At 31.3% G+C, this 22,755-nt stretch overlaps 2 protein-coding genes and 1 pseudogene across 3 annotated transcripts; 2 read left to right on the top strand and 1 right to left on the bottom strand.

The window, feature by feature from the left end:
- Positions 1–6,655: 6,655 nt before the first annotated feature.
- Positions 6,656–9,603, top strand: LOC110429250 (putative methyltransferase TCM_000331). Its single transcript, XM_021445188.1, has 4 exons — positions 6,656–6,746; positions 6,850–7,260; positions 8,817–9,068; positions 9,155–9,603. The coding sequence occupies exons 1-4, from the start codon at positions 6,672–6,674 to the stop codon at positions 9,506–9,508; spliced, it is 1,092 nt and encodes a 363-aa protein (XP_021300863.1). The 5' UTR covers positions 6,656–6,671; the 3' UTR covers positions 9,509–9,603.
- Positions 9,604–12,114: 2,511 nt separating this feature from the next.
- LOC110429252 (lipid phosphate phosphatase epsilon 2, chloroplastic-like) lies at positions 12,115–13,531 on the bottom strand (annotated as a pseudogene). The gene is made up of 4 exons (XR_016350729.1): positions 13,158–13,531; positions 12,835–13,046; positions 12,654–12,727; positions 12,115–12,543 (listed from the first exon to the last, which is right to left on the bottom strand). The product of XR_016350729.1 is annotated as a lipid phosphate phosphatase epsilon 2, chloroplastic-like (transcript).
- A 5,128-nt stretch (positions 13,532–18,659) lies between these two features.
- Positions 18,660–20,947, top strand: LOC110410053 (putative methyltransferase TCM_000331). The gene is made up of 5 exons (XM_021419627.2): positions 18,660–18,752; positions 18,874–19,118; positions 19,785–19,944; positions 20,053–20,301; positions 20,389–20,947. Exons 1-5 carry the CDS (start codon positions 18,660–18,662, stop codon positions 20,749–20,751), a joined length of 1,110 nt encoding a protein of 369 aa, XP_021275302.1. The 3' UTR covers positions 20,752–20,947.
- The last annotated feature ends 1,808 nt before the right edge of the window (positions 20,948–22,755 follow it).

Here is a 22,755-nt window from a genome sequence, read left to right as displayed (position 1 = left end):
CTGAAAAATTGCGTAATTAACCATTGGGAGACACCATGGCTAGCTTTCGGATAGTCATTGGCTAGTAATTAAACTCCCGAGGCTTGAAATCTCGGATGGAAGAGATCAGTACAGCCACGTCCCAACTTCCAATCCATAGCAACGGGGCCATGCGGGCTGGTTTTTTGCTTGCCGAATGGGACCCATCCCAGGGTGATTAGTAACAAGGATTTTGTGCCCAACAAGTTCCAGAGCGAGCAAAAACATTGCAAATACTATCAGTAGGAACCGTATGATTAGTTGTTTTACATTGTTGTTTCAATGACAAAGAAGGCAGGTAGCTTGTTGTTTCAATGTCTTGATTCTGCCTGAAAGAGCTATGGCTCAAAACATTATTGCAATAAGCTTGTAATTTCGGAAGTGGAAATTTAATTATTCTAATTAATCCCATATATATGATTTATTCTTAAGAGGCTTGGAAGCATGAAGCTGCATGGCCAAAAATTTGATTGTACAAGTATGGATGACAATGGGTAGTATGTTAATAGGTATCTTACTCTATCGGACTCTTTTAAATAGGATTAACGTACCCTATTAATGAGTTTAGGTATAGATAATAATTTTAAGATATCCATTATTTGAACTCGATTATAAATAATAAAAAATAAATAATTTTGTAATATTTAGTTTATTTTTTATATTATTTTTAACGTATGTATTTCTTATAATTGATGAATTATTTATTTTAATTAATAAATTGTCTATATATATTTTGGAATCTAATAATTTAATTTTGACTAATAAAATACACAAAAATTATTAAATTTTATTTTTCATTTTTTAATTCAAATTATTATTATTTTTTGAAAAATGAGTTTATTAAGCCTCGACAGCCCAAAAAAATGCCATTGTTAGTTTAATTTGGATTAGTTGGGTTAGGTTTTATAACAAATGCTCATATTACTTTTAACAAAATAGATGAATTCGGATCTCAACTAAAATTTAATAAAATATTATTAATTAAATTTAAATAAAATAAGAATATTAAATTTTATAACCGAGTTCAAGTATAAACATATTAAAATTAACGAATATCTTAACCATTGTCCTTGATACTCCTTCGCAAAAATCACGTTTTGTAATCAACTAAGAGAGATTCAATCCTCTATGTTAGTACTATTTCTTTTCAAAGGTTGAAGTGGATGTTTGACTCAGACATTGACATTTATGCCCTGACTTTCTAATATATACTGTACTTAGCCTAAAATTTTAGGCTTACCTTCAAAATTCTCGAGTCCTTGTCTATTCTTTGTGTAAACATAATTAAAAATAATATCGGATAATAAAATATATGCTCTCTGGATTTTTACTTCTCGTGTTGTTTTTAATTGCCTTTGACATTTTATTTATTTATGAGTTTTAGTATTTGTTTACTTAAATATAATATCAAAAAACAAATATAAAACAATTTATTAGTGCTTAAATCTTTATATATTTTCAAGTGAGAGATAATTGTTATATTTATATCAATTCGATCTCTTTTTCTTTGCATTTGGCTTTCATAGAACTTAAAATAAACATTAACTTACTGTACATTATATTAAATTTAAATATTTTTTTCATAAAATTTGGTGTTTTTTGTATATTAATGTCAAAATTTTTTGAAAAAATGAAAAATAAATTTAGAATAATGAGAGATGTCTATTAATTCTGTTTCCAATTTTTCGAATCTCAAATTGAGAAAAAAAATTGAGATGATGTTTAATCGATTGTGGCTTTAACTGATTTCTCTCTTTGACTTAAGCAAATTTCACGTGACATGATTTTTTATTGAATTCATCCATGGCATACATAGTTGACCTGAGAAAAATGATTAAGCTTTTTTTTTTTGAAAATTATTTGAAATTAACACTATATCAATAATAACGTTACACTCTACTTGATTTGGTTTTTGAAAAGTCTAAACAATCTTTCAGAATCTTGACACAGAGAAAATAAGAATGTCACAAATTCTGATTATGAATAATAAGAGGTGAAGTCAAGATTTTATGTTGGGGGGGTGAAAAATCGAAAACAATATTTATAAATTAAACAATTATATAAAAATTCAATGTTTGACAATAATATAAAACAACATAGATAAAAAAGTTCAAATTATACAAATAAATCCTAAAAATTATTCAAATGAATCAATTTTAATAATTTACTTAAAAGAATTAACTAGTATATATAATCATAAATAATTTAATAATAACAATAATCTCAATTTCTAGATAAACTTAACAACAAACAAAAATTAACCAATATAATAACAAAAGTCTCAATGAGAAGTAATCCCTTAAAAAATATTCAGGATTATTAATAAATAATTCAATAAAGAAGCAATTATCTAAAATTAATCATAAAAATTAAATACAATATTAATTAACAATTCAACGTGAAAGCAATCCTCAAATCAAAAAGTTAATTGTTCACAAGAATATAAGCAAAGAAAACAGCACAACTAATTTGTAGGAATACAATTAAGTAATTCTTAAATAAATAAGTAATAACTAATTTTTGGTGCCTAATCAAATTGCTTTCAACAAAAAATGACTAAGACAGTTAATCTTAAATCAAAATTATCAAGTAGAAATTATTAATTAAATAATAAAATTTAAAATTAAAAAGTTAAAAATAAAATAGATAAATAAATCAAACTTATTAATTATCATGATATGAAAATTGAATTACTGACTAAAAGTTTTCTACATAGAGAATGCAGACAAGCAAAACAGTGAAAAAAAAAGATTTTTTTTGTTTTTACAATATTTGGTAGAATGAAAAAGAGAGCACGTAATAGTTGTGAGGTTTTGGAGAAGTGAGGTTTGAAAATAATTCTATTGCAATTGATTTTATAATTTTTTTTGTGAAAAATGCAATTGATTTTGTTTTAATCCTATGAAAATTAGTTGTTGACTAATTATTGTGGGATATTTTACTAAAAAAATTAATTGTAGGGGTAAAATTATAAAAAAATTTTTTTAAAAAAAACTATGTTAGAAAAATTTTAAACTTTTTATAAGGACGAAATTATAAAATTTCAAAAAAGCAAAGGGAAATTATAAAAATTTAAAAATTATTGGAGAGGCGAAACTATAAACTTTTTTAAAATTATAGATAAATTATAAAAATTTAAAAATTGTTGGAGGAGTGGGGGCAACCACTAGGGCCCCCTCCCCTTCGCCTCTATGTACTATGTATTTGTAGAAGCATATCACTCATTTAAAGCGAAGAAAAGCAGCACTACAATTAAATCAGCACAAAATCATGTACAAACAACAGCCCAATATCATAGCTCACATGTGCTAAAAATCAACACAAGATCAAGTACAAACAACAATTTAAAATCATAGTTCACATGTGCTAAAAATCAATACAAATTACCTTTGTACAGTTGAAAAACTTTTCACATATCTTTATTTTTTGTCTAATCTTTTGGTGTAGAGAAACTTACAGCTTTATAGAGTACATGATTTGTTTATGTGGAAAGTTTTCCAATGATGCAGATGTAATTAGTGTTGGATTTTGTGCTGATTTTTAGCACAAGCACAATAGTGCATTTTTTTTTGCAACATTATTATTAAAATTTAAAATGAAATTCAAGTTAAAATTAATTAACAATAATAAAGATGTCATTTATCACATTATAGCACTTACATATAAAGTAAATTGACTTATCATGTGCAGTATAACGAATCTAGGGATAATATTTGAAAAAACTCTTGAAGTATTTTAAAAAAATTCAAATAAATTTTTATTTTTTGGTTGTATTTAATCAAGTCTTTGTATTTTTATTTTGAATCAAATAGACTTTTATGACTAACATTTAATTAATTAACATTAGTTAAAATATTATTAATTATTTTATACCCATGTGATGTTGACGTTGAAGGTGAAAATGTCATTATACCACATTAGCATACCACGCTATCATCCATTATGACATATCATCATATTATATCATCATCACTTAATATAGAAAAAAAAGTGACATTTTAATTAGCAACAATTAGTTATAAAAATATAAAAATTTAATTGAAAGTAATAAAAGAATTAGGATTGATTTGAATTTTCCAATATAGTTCAGGGATGAAAAAGGCATGAAAGGACCTACAAATGAGGGATGAAATTTATTTATTCATTTATTTTTGGCTCAACGGATAAAATTTTTTCTGATATCATGGTAATTTTTTTATTTATATATCTAAAACAATTCCAAATTTACCTAATTTTAGATTTATGACTTTTTTTTAAAAGGTAAATTTATGATTTCTTTAATAAATAATGAAGAGCAAAAATTCTGGATCCATGGCATTAGGAAAAGACGGAAATGACATGGCCTCCCAAAAATACAAAAACCCTTAAAATACCTCAGAGTAAAAGTAAATAAAAAAACTTGAAAATAATAGCTTATATAAACAAAAACTATGTAAGAATAGATAAAAAGAAAATTAAACCTGGAAAATAACAATGAAACAGAGGTTGAACAATAGAACTTGTAAGAAAAAAAATCAAACCATGAGTATATGAAAGGGAAAAATTAATCGAAAGCAAAATACAATTTGAAGAATCAAAATGTTAAAGCAAATTAACACAATCAAATCAAAACAGCACAAAAATCACGAATCAAAACAAACTGAAAATCACAAAACAAAGAAAGATTTATACAACAATAAAACTAAATTGCAAAAAACAAAAAAAATACAATTTACAAATTAAAAAAAGAAAGAAACCAAGAACATTGGTTGAACAAAACAAAGAAAAAAACACCCTAAACAAACAAAGAAAGCCAAAGAAAAAACTAAAAAATGAAAAGAGCTGTAAAACTTGGACAAGAAGATGCAAAAAATGGAGAAAGTAAAAGAAGAAAGAAGGCGGAGAAACCCAGGAGAGAAGTAAAAAATTAGAATGTATAGAGCAAAAATAGAAACGGTGGAGAAACCTAAGAAAGGGAAAGATGACCAAAATGTCATGCCTATCAAAAAAGACTCTTCCAAGACAACTCTCACTCAATTAAAGTGTGACATGTCAACCGATTGAATTGTTGGTCATCAATCAAGAAGCTTATTCGGACCAAATATCAAATTATCTGCAGCATTTTTTCCCCATATGGGAGAAGATAGAAAGTTGCATTAAAGAAGGGAGATGTTAAAGAATGGAAAGATAAACTTTAGTCACAAGTGTTTGTTAACACAGCATAGTTGAGAATAAGTAGCTAAGCATGAAGAACAGAATAAGAGGAAATATTTGTTCTAAGCAATAGTTTGTTGATCTGATGTGCATTGACTTAAAAAATATACATAGTAAAGATTTAACAAGCAAACTTTGAACAATAGTCAGGTGCAAGTTACATGCTAATCATCACATAAGTTATTCACTACGTGCATGGTTATCATAATTTGACATTAAGCTAACTGTCCTAAAACAAAATTAGTCACACATAGTCCTAAGGTTAATAACATGAGCTGACATGGTTTTCAATGGAAGTCCTATATCAACAATGTTTGGAAAGTAGGTTCAACACCAAAGGATTTAAAGATATTAGAGTTCCCTGTTTTTGTTTGGAACACCCTTGTCTCGATGCTGTTATCATTGGTTCTTGTTTGTTTTAAACAATTAGCCTTAGGAGAAGTCTTAGGCTGATTGCTTTCTGTTTCAGGCAGTCGGTTTTTTTGTTTTAAGGCAACTTTGAGTTCTTGGCGGATGAATGCTGTGGGTCTTCTGCTAATCCATGTGAGCAGATGTGCCCTTCAAATGTACAACTACTCTTGTCAAGCCAGCGTTGATGTTAATGGGAGTATTTGGCAACTTCAGCTCGAAATTAACAATGGCATACCGATGTATGACTAATAAAATCCACTTTTCAAAAAAATGAAATCAATGTTGCCATTGCCATTTGCCCCTTTCATTGCTGTCATGAATAAGTATTAAAGTTTATAATTAAATTCATTCTTCTGTTTTAATGCTTTTTCTTTTCTGAGGTTGAAGTGGATGTTTATTTGAGACATTGGCTTTTATGTCATGACTGACTTGGAAACTTTTACTGGTATAGAATTTTGGGCCGCCCGCCGCCACCATTCTTCATACCTTAGTAAGGTATCCAACTACTCATTTGACTTCTGCATAGGCGGCGGCGTATGATCCAAAAGTCTGGAGTCTTTGTCTACTGTTTACTTCAGTACTAGTGAAAGGAAAGCCTTGAGCGTTGACTTCAAAACCTTATTTGTGTAAACATAATTAAAAAATAATCTTGGATAATATTCATATACTCCCTCGATTATTCCTTTAATGATAGTAGATATTTAAGGGTTGGCTAATTATTTGAAAGTTAACACTATATTAATAATAAAGTTATAGTATACTTGGTTTGATTTTGGGAAAGGCTAAACAATCTTTCACAATCCTGACATAAAGGAAGCGACTGTGTTCAATGTATTGACCATGTCCGGTGAGAAAAGTAATTAGACGAAGAAAAGTACATAATATCCTGAGATTAATTTGTTCCAACTGTTTCCCAAGGTTTTCCAATTGTCTGGTCCCAAGAAGCAATTAATGAACAGTCTTATCGAAGAATTTCTGCTAACAATATAATCTACTATTGAGTCATTGAAGGAAGTGCTTGGAGAAGCAAAAATAATAATAATAGAAAAATGGCTGCTGCAAGTGTTCCTTGCATGAACTCAGGAGATAAAGAAACTAGCTATGGCTCTTGGTCTTTACCACAAGTACTCTCTTCCCCCCTCCCTAATTTGCATAGAATTGTCAACCTTCAAGCTTTCCCAAGTTGCATTCTTTTTGTTTATTGATGATTCGTTAAACTCTTTCCAGGAAATGGTACTATCGAAGGCAAGGCCGATCCTGGAAGATACCATCAAAGACATGTTCAGCAACGTGTCTTCGACTGATTGCATCAAGGTGGCAGACTTGGGTTGCTCCTCAGGACCCAATACTTTCATGGCGATATCCATAGTTGTTGACGCCTTCCACGAGATGTGTCAACAAGCGCAATTGAAATCATCACCTGAGATTCAAGCGTTTCTAAACGATCTTCCAGAAAATGATTTCAATAGCGTCTTCAGATCTGTTGCTAGTTTCACTGACAGGATCAAGAAAGAGAAGGGAGACAAGTTCGGGCCTTGTTTTGTAACAGGGGTACCAGGTTCCTTTTATGGAAGGCTCTTTCCGAATCGGAGTCTGCACCTTGTACATTCTTCGTATAGTGTTCACTGGTTATCAAAGGTTTGCATCTCTTTTCATGTTTTACTAAACTATCCTATTCCTATCTGTTGGAAATTCATAAGCTATACAATTCCATCATATTAAAAAATAGAGAAAATTGTGAAGAATAACTTTTTTTGATAAAGGTATTTTAAAAATAACCATCAAAATAAATTTAATTATTTTTAGTCATATTTAATTATGATTTGATAACAATACCCTTAAAACTATTTTAAATAAATTAAATCATTCATCACAATTTTTCTCCATTTGTGCTTTTAATTTCTCTCTCAATATCCTTCTCTCTTTAATTTTATCGATTTCTCTCTTCGACATTCGTCTATTATGCTCCTAATTTTTTTCTCCCGCGCTTTCAGATTTCTCTTTCTAGCATTTTGAAGACACCAAACGATGGTTTTGATGTGTTTAAGTAGATGGTTATTTGAAAATTTTAATTTTTAGGTAGTTTGGATAAAACTAAACAGTAGAAATGATTACAATGTTTGAAATACCTTTTAATTAAATCAATTATGGATCTAGACACTAATAAACTCAAAAATTTAAAATTTATAAACCTAGGTTTTTAATGAATTTTTTTTTATTTTTAGTCAAAATAGGTATTTTAGATAACAAAATTTGTGTTTTGATTTATAAAAATATATTAGAAACACTTCAATTGGTCCCAAATTATCAAAAAAAAATTAAAAAGAGTTGAGAGGATTTGAAATTTTGGTTTGTAAATAATAACAACAGTTAAGGTATTAAAGTGTAGTAAAATATTTTTGAATATGGTGTGTAACAATAATATTTTTTTAATATGGTGTGTAATAATAATATTTTTTTTAAGATGACATGTAACAATCTTTTTTAACCATGGCGTGTAATATGTTTTTGTACATGTAGTGTAACAACATTATTTTATTTTAACATGACGTGTAACAATCTAACCATGGCGTGTAACATGTTTTTGTACATGGCGTGTAACAACCTAACCATAACGTGTCACACGTTTTTGTACATGGTGTGTAATAATTTAACCATGACATGTAACACGTTTCTGTACATGGTGTGTAACATCATGACGTGCAATTTTATTTAGGGTAATTTTTTTCAACTTGATTAAAAGTAGTTAAAATTATAAAAAAAAGCTATTTTTGAAAACATCTGATCTTTAAAATGGTGCAAATTGTTTTTTCTACAATGTTATTATGAAATTTTAAGATGAAATTCAAACTATAATTAATTAACAGTAATAAAAATGATATCTATCATGGTATGCACACTCATGTATAAAGATAATTGACTTATCAGGTCACATATGTATAGGAATAATGGATGTATTGTGCAGTATAATAAGCCTTTTGTGAAAGGATGGGATAAAATTTATTCCAATATTATGTTAATTGTTTTATTTATATCTCTAAAAAATTCCAAATTTACTCAATTTCGGATTCATGACTTCTTTAATAAATAATTAATAAGTACCAATGATTAATTAAGGTGGAAGTAGGGACTCAACTAATATTTCTCTGATCTAATCCTTACGAGTATGTGATCCTGGATTCTGCTTTAATCAGGTACCTGATGGTATTGGGAATAATAAGGGATATGTATACATGGCTGAATCAAGCCCTCCCAACGTATTCAAAGCTTACTCTAGGCAATTTAAGGAGGACTTCTCAACATTTCTAAAATTGCGGTCCCAAGAGATGATTCCAGGAGGGCGCATGGTGCTTACCTTCAATGGTAGGAGCAATCTATATCCCTCAAAAGAAGATGATGATTGGAAGCTGCAGCTAGCAAAATCCCTCTATGACTTAGTGGCGGAGGTTAGTTCCCTTACTTTCGCTTTCTGATAAGCCCCACGACTAGTCATATAAAGCAAAAATTATGATCTGTCAACATGATTTTGTAGGGAATTGTGAAAGAAGCTGATGCAGATTCATTCAACATCCCTTTGTATGCACCCTACAAAGGTGAATTATGTGAGATTATTCAAAAGGAGGGGTCCTTTGATCTTGACAAGTTGGAAGTTGTTCAAATCAACTGGGGTCCTAGAGATGTCTTAACCAATGAAGATTTTGAGTTGGACAAGTACCAATGGGGGCAAAAGACCGCAAACTCTGTTAGAGCCATTACAGAACCTATGCTTGCAAGGCATTTCGGAGAGGATATACTTGACAAGTTATTCAGAGGGCTAGCCAAATACGAGGCGGAGCATCCAGGTTATAAGTTGACGAGTATTGTTGTTTCAATGAAAAAGAAGTAGCTACTTCATATTAATTACTCTTTATTGTAGCAGGTGGCCTCCATCCTTTGGTTGAATGGAAATGCTGAATTATCTTCCAAGAATAATAAAAATAAATCTTCCTTCTCTTTTGATTTTTTTTTTTCATAATTTTACATCACTTGTTTGATTATTTTTGTTATTAAATCAGTACGAACAGTTGATTCGATGGGTATAAATCAAAATCTGAGCAAATTGAAATTCTATAAAAAAATTGATCAAATCGACTGAATTTTGAGAGAAAACCGAATTGGTTGAAAATTGAATTAGTTCAATCTGTTATCATAAAAACCAAATTGGCAGGGTGTGGAGGTGTGTTACGCGACTTGGATGGCTTTATGACCAGAGTTTTCTTTGATCCCCTTGGGATTCAAAACTCTAATTATGAGGAACTCATGGCCATTCTCTATGCCTTGTGACTTTTCTCGGCTTCCTCCTATGTTGGATCCCCCTTGACTATTGAATCTGATACAAGGATTGCACTTACATGGGTAGAGAAAGTGAATCAAAAGCCATAGGACAAATGCCTATCACTGGCTAATGTTTCCGTTCTTCGTGTTTTAAGAGAAGGTAACTCTCTCGCTGGCGCACTTACAAAATATGGTGTTGACAACCTTTTTCTCGGATTTGGTGGTAAATTGCGTGCTCGGCCTTTTCTTGTGGTAGTCTTTCTAGTTTGCTGCGCTTTATTTGCTTCCATATTTCCTTGTGCTTTTCCTTTGACCTATCAGATAGAGTTCCCTTGTTCTGCGTGTTTCGTGGGTAATCTCTGATCTCGGTTTGGTGGCAACCAGACATGACCTTTGATTTGTTCGATCGCTGCCTCACTATTGTGATATTCTCTATTACCATCCTGGTTTCCTCTGCTATTGCCAGCTTTTGCTGCTGTTCCTTTTTTTTTTTTTCCTATGATGATGTGGTCTGTTTCTAATGTTGGTTCATTAATTCTCGGAGATGATGATCTTCCCTTGTCTTGTCTGAGTGCTGATTTCTTTATTTTGCCTGATGGACAGCATCAATTTTATTTCACGGATTTTTTGGGTCTTGTTCAGCTCTATTTTATGGTTTTTGTATCTGTTCTGCTTTACTGTTGTCCTTGTTTGTGTCCCTTCTAAAGTTTCTTTTCACTCAACATATTTGCGACATGCTTGGCGTTTTCAGTTATTTACAGAATACTCAGTGTAGTATTTGTTCTGTGATTGTAACCATTTGTGTAATCAATACTGAAAAGCTAAACTCAAATGTATAATTTTTCAGTGATTAATACAAACATTTTATAGGTTGAGAAAAAAATTCAAAATTTAAAATTATTTTGTAATTTATAAAATTGAACCATCTCAATATATATAAATAACATCTAATACTTAATATATAAAAATATATAATAATTTTACAAAATTAAGTTCAATTACTCGATTGGTTGGAATATCGAAAATTAAAATATTAAAAAAAACTGTATACGAGTTAATCAAACCCAATTGAATTTGACAAATGTGGTAATAGGGTAGATTAATCGTTCATCAGTCGACCTTACTTCATTGACAAATGATGGAGTATTACAATATCTGGCATGGTTACCACGTTTTTTCGGCATAAGTTGAATACGAATCCTCCAAACAATTTCAGAGACTAGAGAAGGTCCGAGCATTCATTTGATAACTTCTGTTCGTGATATGGTTCTTCTTAGAGCATGTAGAGTCCATGGTGATGTTGACTGTGGAAGACGCACTGCAGAAAAGCTTCTTGAAATGGATCCAAATTGTGCAGGGACTCATAGCCCCTGGCTAACATATATGCTGCCAAAGGGAAGTGGAGAGAAGCAGCAGATGTTAGGAGAATGGTGAGGTCAAAGGGGGTTACAAGGAGCCAGGATGGTCATGGATTAAGGTTAAGGATCGGGTTTCTGCATTTGTTGCTGGTGAAAGATCTTATCCAGAGGGTAAATTAATATATGGCATGTTGGATTTACTAGCTTCAAGGGTGGATATGTCTGTCCAGGAGTTAGGTTTCTCTTCTAGATCTAGAGGATTTGCATGAAGTGAAGATTCAATTCCATTTTTCCATTATAGGTTTTGGCCTCTTTCCCTTGATGTTGTTACTTGTTGAAAGCTGCATTCAGCAGCAGCCAGGAGCTAATCAGAAGAGAGGAGAGGGGGGTTCGCAGATTCAAGGAGTTGATCAACAAGGTTAAGAGCAGCTTTCTGCCGACCTATTCCCAGTCTTGAGCAAGAAAGTTTGTGGTGACAGTTTTCAGTTTTTAACTAGGAGCGGAGCAGTCGGATTCACTATGAGATCAAGTACTTTTGTCACATCAAATGTTTCAGAAAAAATAGATAAGAGTATTTCAAGTCAAATATTTTAGAAAAAGTAGATAAAGTATTTCAAGTCCTGGTAGATTTTGAGAGATTAATAAGCGTGGGATGCTGTTGTGTATCCCATCAAGCTGGTTTTTTGCTGAGAAAATAATGATGTGTGACACTTGAACGTGGTAACTGAAGTGTCAAACAGATTCCTTCTGGTCTATAGAAGTTAATATACTGTAATTGTGTTCTTTTCCATGACTTGACTTAATTTGGTTCTGTTACCAACGCGCACTGAATTGCCTTTTTAAAGCCTAAAACGCAGAGGATCTGTCTCAAATATTTTCTGCAACTCTTGAGACGATGGAGTCAAAGGACTTTTACATAATTAGTTCCGTTCAGCTGCAGACACGAGACAATTATTCTTGTTTGTTCATGTAATCATCTGTGGAATCTTTATCTGTCTAAAACTAAATCTATTTACATCGTTCATCTTTCTTCCCTAAGCCAATACTGAATCACATACAGAAGAAAGCCAAGGCAAAATCCCGCAGAACTCAGAAGAACAATTACCCGTACCAACAATGAGGAATGAAATGCTTCCGAAACAACAGCTTTCCATGACACGTACCACAAAACTGAGAAAATGGACCCTATGATAGCACCCACAAGGATTTGACTCATCGTGTGAAGCTGCTGTGACACTCGAAGCCATGACTGCAGACCACAAATCAACACAAAAACCAGTGAATGAGATAGAATCATAGATTCCACCGATGAGAAACCAAGAACTAAGTTTAAAGGTAATTTTCGAGATGTATACTCACAAAATATGAACCAAATGCCAGAGCCAGAGCACTGATGCTCACTGAAAGTTCATTAACTCCCAGCCATTCCAAAACTGTAAACACCAAATAATCCAGAATTTAAACTCAATTGCGTATTGAAAAATGCAAAGTGAGTAGAACAGATCAAAAGATTCTCCATGGAGTGAATGTAAGGGCTTACTTCAAGCTATGGTAAAAACGACAGTGAAGAAGATGGATTGGGCATGAGAAGATGGCATCCCAGGGTCAGACTTAAGCCCAGCAACAGGCCGCTCCTGATTCTGCACCCTTTTCAGCCCAACTGACAGCAGCGCGTTCACAACTCGATGTTGCCTCCGCGTCATGCCTCCACAGAAGCACCACACCTAACGTCGCCGCCACCAACCACTTGCTCTAGCACCCCCAACAAACCAAAACCCCATTTCAGCAAACATAGAAAAAAAAATACATACGTTTACTTCACTCAAATACGTATCCCAGTATCCCGTATACAAATACACTCACCATACGATTCAAGGTTGTCTCCAGCCCTCGAAGCCGCGCTGACCCCTCGATGGAAGCTCCTTGCTTAAGCATTTGAAGGCCATCATCTCCATTCCTAGAGTCCCTGGCCGCTGAAGTTTTAATCATGGTTCTCGAAAGGTCCCACACCCCGGTTTTCTCGGCCAAAAATCCTCCGAGAAAGCTGGGTTTCCGTATGCGGAACTGAGAGAAAAAATCTGGGTTCGAAGACTTATAAAGCGTAGGAGAAGAACCACGTGGAGGATGGAAAAGAGTTGAAATTGAGGGCATCTTTTCGAGACCCGTTGGGGAAGGCAGAAAATCAATGGGAAGTGAAGAAAAAATCATTTTCTCTCTCTTGCTTCTAGTTTTGTAGTTTTGACGTGGAAAATGTGTGGACAGCGGACAGGGTTTTGGCCTTTTTCGTTTTTTAAATGCGTAATTATTGGAGGTAAGGATCTAGTTAGATTTCTAATTGAATCTCCGAACCTGAACATTTTTACGTTGGTTCTTGTAAGATATGCGGCTGTTCTCCTCCATTTTAGCCATGCCTCCCACATGATCTTGCCACGTGTTACACGTACAACGTTTTTCCATGCCTTCCTCATATTAAATTCAAAAAATAATACATCCATCCATTGATTTTTAGACTTTGGTGTATGCATTACTTATAATTGATGACTTATTTGTTTTAATTAATAAATTGTCTATATATACATATTTTTGAATTTAATTATTTAATTTTGACTAATAAAATAGATAAAAGTTATTAAATTTTATTTTTTATTTTTTAATTCAAAATATTATTATTTTGTGAAAAATAAGTTTATTAAGCCTCGACAGCCCAAAAAAATACCATTGTTCGATTTAATTCGGATTAGTTGAGTCAGGTTTTACAACAAATGCTCATATTACTTTTAATAAAATAAACGAATTCGGATCTTAACTAGATTTTAATAAAATATTATTAATTAAATTCAAATAAAATACTAATATTAAATTTTATAGCTGGATTCAAATATAAACATATTAAAATTAACGAATATCCTAATCATTGTTGTTGGTACTCCTATACAAAAATTACGTTTTGCAATTAATTAATAGAGATTCAATCCTCTATGTTAGTACTATTTCTTTTTAAAGGTTGAAGTGAATGTTTGTTTCAGACATTCACATTTATGCCTATTAATTGCCTTTGACATTTTATTTATTTATGAGTTTTATTACTTGTTTACTTAAATATAATATTGAATAACAAATATAAAACAACTTATTAGTGGTTAAATCTTACTACATTTTCAAGTGAGAGATCATGATTATATTTATATCATTTCGATCTCATTATCTTTCTATTTGACTTTCGTAGAATTTAAAATAAACATTAACTTAGTGTATATTATATTAAATTTAAATATTTTTTCATAAAATTTTGGTGTTTTTTCATGTACATTAATGTCAAAAATTTTTAGAAAAATGAAAAATAAATTTAGAATAATGAGAGATGCCTATTAATTCTGTTTCCAATTTTTTGAATCTCAAATTGAAAAAAAAAATTCGAGATGATGTTTAACCCATTATGGCTTTAACTTTTTTCTCTCTTTTACTTAATCAAATTTCACGTGACATGATTTTTTATTGAACTCATCCATGGCAGCATAGTTGTCCTAGAAAAATGATTCATCTAATATTTTCTGTTTTAAGGTCGAAAGCTTTTTCATTGAAAATTATTTGAAATTAACACTATATCAATAATAAAGTTACACCCTACTTGATTTGGTTTTTGAAAAGTCTAAACACTCTTTCACAATCTTGATAAAGAGGAAATAAGAATGTGAAAAATCTTGGCTATGTACAATTAGTGGTGAAGCCAGGATTTTATGTTTAGAGGAGCGAAAAATCGAAAACAATATTTATAAATTAAATATTCTTATAGAATTCAATATTTGAAAATAATATAAAAAAATTTAGATAAAAAAATTTCATATGAAAATTATACAAATAAATCTTAAAAATTATTCAAATGAATCAATCTTAATAATTTACTTAAAAGAATTAACTAGTATCATCATAAATAATTTAATAATGACAATAATTTCAATTTTTAGATACACTTAACAACAAACAAAAATTAACAAATACAATAACAAAAATCTCAATGGGAAGCAATTCCTTTAAAAATATTAAAAATTATTAATAAACAATTCAATGAAGAAGCAATTTTCTAAAATTAATCACAAAAATTAAATACAACATTAATGAACAATTCAATGAGGAAGCAATTCTCCAATAAAAAACTTAATTGTTCACAAGAATCTAAGCAAAGAAAAAGGCACAAGTAATTTGTAGAAAAACAATCAAATAATTCCTAAATAAATAAGTAATAACTAACCTTAAGTGTCTAATCAAATTGGTTTCAACAAAAAATGACTAAGACAGTAAATCCTAAATCAAAATTATCAAGTAGAAATTATTAATTAAATAAAAAAATTTAAAGTTGAAAAATATTAAAAATAAAATAAGTAAATAAATCAATATTACCAATTATCATTATACGAAAATTGAATTACTGACTAAAAGTTTTCTATACAAAAAATACAGACAAGCAACATGGTGTAAAAAAATGATTTTTTTTTTTTGGTTTTTACAGCATTTGGTAAAATGAAAAGAGAGCAAGTAGTGGTTGTGAGGTTTTGGAGAAATGAGGTTTGAAAATAATTCTATTGCAATTGATTTTATAACTTATTTTTTGAAAAATGCTATTGATTTTATTTTAATCATATTAAAATTAGTTGTTGACTAATTATTGTGAGATATTTCACTAAACAAAAATTATAAAATTAAAAAAAAACTATGTTAGAAAAACTTTAAACTTTTTATAGGGATGAAATTATAAAATTTCTAAAAAGCAAAGGTAAGTTATAAAAATTTAAAATTTATTTGAGGGGTGAAATTATAAAATTTTTTAAAATTACAGATAAATTGTAAAAATTAATTTTTTTTTTTGGGAGGGAAGTGGGGTGGGGGGTGGCGGGCGCAACCACTAGCAGCCCCTCCCCTCAACCTCTGCGTACAATGTATTTGTAGAAGCATATTACTCATCTGAGGCGAAGAAAAGTAGCACTACAATTACAACTCTTGTGTGCAAAAAATCAGCACAAAATCATGTACAAACAACAATCTAAAATCATAACTCACATGTGCTAAAAATCAGTACAAATTACCTTTGTACTTTTAGAAAACTTTTCACATATCTTTATTTTCTCTCTTATATTTTTATATAGAGAAACTCTTTGTTTTTATAGAGTACATGATTTATTTATGTGAAAAGTTTTCCAGCAATATAGAGGTAATTAGTGTTGAATTTTGTACTTATTTTTAGAACAAGGAAAATAGTGCAAATTGTTTTTTTTTGGCAACATTATTATTAAAATTTAAAATGAAATTCAAGCTAAAATTAATTAAGAATAATAAAAATGGCATTTATCACATTATAGCACTTACATGTAAAGTAAATTGACTTATCATGTGGTATGTGTAAAAATAATGGACCTATTGTGCAGTATAATGAATCTAGGGATAATATTTGAAAAAACGCTTGAACTATTTAAAAAAATTTCAATAAGTTTTTATTCTTTTGTTACATTTAATCAAGTTTTTGTATTTTTATTTTGAATCAAATAAGCTTCTATGACTAACGTTTGACTAATTAATATTATTTAAAATTTTACTTGTTATTTTATACTCATGTGAGTTTGATATGAAAGGTGAAAATGTTATTATATCACATTAGTATGCTACATCATTATCCATTATGACATATCAGTATACTATATTATCGTCACTTGATATAAAATAATAAGTAACATTTTGATTAGTAACAATTAATTAACTATTAATTATAAAAATACAAGAATTTAATTGAAAGTAATAAAGGAATTAAGATTAATTTGAATTTTTCAATACAGTTCAAAGATGAAAAAGGCATGAAAGGACCTACAAATGAGGGATGATGATCTTCCCTTGTCTTGTCTGAGTGCTGATTTCTTCAGTTGGCCTAATGGAGAGCATCAATTTTATTTCATTTTTATTTCACGAATTTTTTGGGTCTTGATCAACTCTATTTTATGGTTTTTTTACCCTGTTCTGCTCTTCTGTTGTCCTTGTTTATGTCCCTTCTGAGATTTCTTTTCATTCAAGATATTTGTGACTTGCTTGGCGTTCTCAGTTATTTATAGAATACTCAGTGTAGTATTTGTTCTATGATTGTAACTATTTGTGTAATCAATATGGAAAGGCTAAACTCAATGTATAATTTTTCAGTGATTAATACAAATATTTTATAGGTTGAGAAAAAAGAATCCAAATTTTAAAATTATTTTGTAATTTATAAAATTGAACCATCTCAATATATATAAACAACATCGAATACTTAGTATATAAAAATATATAATAATATTTCAAAATTAAGTTCAATTGCTCGATTGGTTGGAAAGACAAATCTTATCATCAAATATCAAAAATTAAAATATTAAAAAAAATTGTTAACCGAGTTAAACCAAACTCGATTGGATTTGATTCAATCGATTCATTGGAGTGGAGTTTATTTTCTTTATCATCAATCAAGAAGCTTATTTGGATCAGATATGAAGTTATCTGCTGCAAATTTTTTTATTTTTGCCATATGGGAGAAGATAGATAATTGCATTAAAGAATTAAGGGAGATGTTAAAAGAATGGAAAGATCAAGCTTCAGTCATAAATGTTGCCATAGCCCCTTTCATTGCTGTGGTGAATAAATGAGGATAGGATTCATCCGGTTCCTCTCCAATCCCAAGAAACAGGCCACATGTGAGATAATGCCAGGTGTTGGAAATCAACTCATGGGTAAAATTTTGCCATAAATAGAAAGTTGTCACTTGCCGGTTTTGGCTCGAGACCCTCAACCTGTTACCATTTTCTTCTGCTAATATATTTTTCTTAATGAAATTGACCATTTATTTCACCTAAAACAAGGGGAGTTTGTACCACAACAGAAGTAAAAATTGATTGAAATGATCACCGTCCATGGTACGCGTGATCGGACCTCTAAATTTTCATCATCCAGTTCACAGCTGTTGATATCTTGTCCTCGTAATTCTCTCCTTCAAGATAAACGTGGTTGTAGGGTAGATTAATCGTTCATCAGTCGACCCTACTTCATTGACAAATGATGGAGTATTTCAATATCTGTCATGATCACAACGTTTTTTCTGAATACGAATCGTCCAAACACTTCCAGAGACTAGAGAAGGTCCAAGAGATTCCGTTTTTTCTTGCTTTCAGGTTCGGATACAGGCACAAAACTATTTAGGTTGACGTTTGACTGGAAGCAAAACTGTGAAAGTCCTTGATTTCTGATGTATATTTAGACAGTAATTGTGGCATCTGTCACTACTGGGTGCCAGTAACAGATTTCAGTACTTTAAATAAGAGAAGAGAAAGGAGATTCCATTGAGAGCATTGCATAATGGAAGTTGGGGAAGCAACTGCTGTAGCAAATGGTTTTTGCATGAATGAGGGAGATAGAGAAATCAGCTATGCCAATAATTCTATGATACAAGTCTCTTCCTTTCTTTAAAAATATAGTACATTATCTATTTCTAATGCCTGCATTTTTCTTATACCAGCTTTAGACTCAATGTGTTCCATTTTTTTTTCCTTTATTGGCTATATTCTTTCAGAAAACAGTGATTTTGAAGACAAGGAGAATTCTTGTAGATACTATCAAAGACTTGTTCTGCAACGTTCTTCCAACTTGTATTAAAGTGGCAGATTTGGGTTGTTCATCAGGGCCAAACACCTTCTTAACAATCTCTGAAGTCATTGGCAGTGTTCAAGAGATGTGCCAACAATTACAGCTCAAATCACCTGAGTTTCAAATGTTTCTAAATGATCTTCCTGGAAATGACTTCAACGCCATTTTCAGGTCAGTCCCTTCTTTTATTATTAAAAAAAGAAGAAAATAAATGGTTGGATCATACAAGAAAACCCTGGCCGTACATAATTAGACCTCCTATTTGGGGGTCTTCTTCTTCTTCCCTGTTTTGTGTTTCGCTTGGCTTCTCGCTTCTTTTGATGGATTGGTCTCTGACTTCGGCGAACGGACGTTCCCTTTGCCTCTTCTTGATTTGTCCCGTCTCATGCGGATGGCCATTTTGGGTCCTCTCCCGCCATGCTTTGTTTAGACCTCTACCTCCTTTTCGCAAAGTCGTTACGTTTAAATCTTGTTTATGTTCTCTCTTACTTGTCCTGACGCAGGATTAAGTTTTTTTGGAATCCTGCTCGCTGCCATCTCTGCTTGAGCAGCCTTGAGCTTTAGTAATTGTACAGCTTTTTCCCATGCCAATTCCTTCATGCCAAACGAAGTCTTACCCAAATAGGTAAAAGACTTGGTATGGCATATATATTGGTAATGGTAGAATAAATCCACACTTTTCAAAAAAAAAAAAGAGAAAAGATTGGGATCGCAAATTTTCGATAGAACAATTGGTAAATAAATGTCGCTATCAATGGAATTTCTCTTTTTACTCTACGTGCATGCCAACATTCGCATTTGAAATCACCCAAGTCTGATTTCCAAATATGTCTCCAGGTCTGTTCCTGCTTTCTTTGAGAAGCTTAAGAGAGAGAAGGGCGATCTCATAGGGCATTGTTCAATATCAGGAGTACCAGGTTCCTTCTATGGAAGACTTTTCCCAAGCAGAAGTCTACATCTTATACATTCTTCTTATAGTGTTCATTGGCTATCAAAGGTTGGCACCTTTCACTGAATAAAGGATTTGGAAAACTCCTTTTTTCCCCTTTCTTTTCGTATTAATTTGGGCTAATAATTAGCTAATCATATCCGGATGACTGGTCAGGTCCCAGACGGAATTGAGAACAACAAGTGGAATGTGTACATGGCAAAATCAAGTCCTCCCAATGTATTTAAAGCTTATGCGAAGCAATTTAAGGAGGACTTCTCATCGTTTTTAAGCATGCGGTCAGAAGAAATAAAACCTCGCGGGCGTATGATTCTCACTTTCATCGGTAGGAGCAACCCAGATCCCTCGACCGATTTTTATGGTTGGGAATTGCTAGCAAAAACACTCTGTGACTTGGTGGCAGAGGTTATTTTCTTTCCAATACATACTTATTTTCTTTCCGTATGTCACTATGTTTCACCAAAATGGATTTTTAATCGTTTTTCACTGTAGGGACTTGTGAAAGAGGCTGATTTGGATTCATTCAACATTCCTCTTTACACACCCTACAAGGAAGAAGTAAGTGAGATTGTTCAAGATGAAGGATCCTTTGAAGTTGACAGGCTACAAGTTTTTGAAGTTGATTGGGATGATGGAGAAGACGTCCACAGCAATGGTCTTGTGTTGAACAAGTACGAACGAGGGCAGAAGATTGCGAATTATGTAAGAGCTATTTCAGAACAGTTGCTTGCCAGTCACTTTGGAGATGCCGTAATTGATAGGTTATTCACAAGGTTAGCGATACATGAGGCGGAGCACCTGGCTTCCAACCTTGGAAAGGTGGTTACTGTTGTCGTTTCAATGACAAAGAAGTAGCCAGAAAGCTGCATACGTTTTTAGTTAAAAGCCTAATGTCTCCCTTATATAATAATTGAGTTAGCTTTGCAGAGTGTCCCTACGTTTTCGACAATAGCACACGCGGGGACACAATTTTAAATTAAAAAAAATAAAAGATATAAATTATTAGTCTTTGGTAGTTGCACTAAGTGTGTTAAAGTGCAAATCGAAGCATGATTAGACTTTTTAAATATTGATTGATTTTGTAATTTAATTTTATTAAATCTATAATATAATTATTAATATACATTATTATTCATTAAAAGCGTGTGACACATGCACCAGTAGTTGCAGTTAATTAAGTAATAATTATATATATTTTTTAATGGCCAATATATCTGTACAAACAAGACATTTATTTATTTTTTTAAATAGAGCCTTTTCTGTGCAGGAAAATATATAGAAATAATTTCATCAGTTTCTCCTTTCTTTTCCTATATTCTTCCAATCTTGCAAACGCATCCATCATAAACACTAAAAATAAAAAAATAAAAAAATTAGTTTTTCCTTCATTTTTCTTTCTTTTTCTTTTTTCCTTCCTTCCCCCCTTGCTTGTTTTTGCTCTTTCCTTTTTTTTAAACAAATTTGATTGGTCTTGTAATTTAGTTAAAGTTACAATATAATTATTCAATGAAAGCATGTGACACATGCATTTGGATTTGCAGTTAATTAAATAATAATTATTTCAGTCAATAAATATGTCTATAGAAACATAAAAGTAATTCTTTTAAATAGAGACTCTTCTATTGAAGAAAATATACTCCTTATTTTTTATATTTTTCAAATTACTTAAATCATTTTGTTGTAGAAAAAGTTTATAAGAATTTAATAATCTTGCTATATATATCGGTGATTGTTTAGTCAACTGATTTTATTAGTACAAAACACAATCATCAAATAAATTTTATTATATTTTTGAAATTTATCGTTTTTAATTTTTTTACACATTTATGATAGTAGCAAATCAAACCTTTAAGACAATGAATTGATACACATCTTGAATCATTTCCTGAATATATTTGATATACAACTCTGTGTTCTAACATCATATGGACTAGTGTTAGGCTCTCTTCTCTTGTAACTTGGAGCTTTCTTGTAGTGATAACGGTCAAACTACTAAGGAAGTATTTGTACTATAGCATTTTAATCAACTTCGTCCCTTTATTCAAAAACTGGTCAATTTAATCCATTTACTTTTACATTATGTGCAATTGAGTCTCTTCGATTAATTCCGTCCAAATTAATCCGCTGTTGATGTGTCAAAAAAAAAATCCTAATACTTCAGTGATAAATTATGTTGACAAATGATTAAGTTTTATAATGTCTGGCATGCTTATAACATGGTTTTTCTGCATAAGTTGAATATAAATTCATCACAAAAAATAGAGATGTTCCAAGGATTGGGATTTCTACCTTTTTTTTTCTTGCTTCCAGATACAGATACAGGCACCAAAATAAATATCTAGTAAGACTGTAAAAGTCCTTGATTTCTGATGTATTCAATTCTTTAAAAACGAGAAGAGCTAGGGGATTCCATTCGGAGCACTGCATAAAGGAAGTTGGGAAGGCAATTGCGATAGCAAATGTTTTTGTACGAGTGAGGGAGATAAAGAAATCAGCTATGCCAATAATTCTATCGTACAGGTCTCTTCCTTTCTTTAACAAACACTACTTTTTTCTTTTCTAATGCCTTCATTTTTCTTTTGCCTGCTTCAGACTTGATTTGTTCTTTTTTCTTCCCTGTTCATTGGCTATAATTTTTTCAGAAAAGATTGATTTTGAAGACAAGGAGAATCCTAGAAGATACTATCAAAGACTTGTTCTGTAACGTTCTTCCAGCTTGTGTTAAAGTGCAATATGATGATCTGATCTGCTCTTACGAATCAAAGGGCAATGGATTTGAACATTCCATAGCTACTAGTACTACCTAGTTGGTGCATGCCCCTTTTCAGTTATCCTGCTCCTTGGAATCATGACAGTCAT

This window comes from Theobroma umbraticum, unplaced genomic scaffold (assembly GCF_002168275.2).
Source record: "Theobroma umbraticum cultivar Fairchild unplaced genomic scaffold, ASM216827v3 scaffold_44.0, whole genome shotgun sequence".
In the NCBI taxonomy this organism is placed as follows: domain Eukaryota; kingdom Viridiplantae; phylum Streptophyta; class Magnoliopsida; order Malvales; family Malvaceae; genus Theobroma; species Theobroma umbraticum.
Note: the sequence above shows the minus strand (reverse complement) of the source record. Positions and strands in the feature narration are given on the sequence as shown.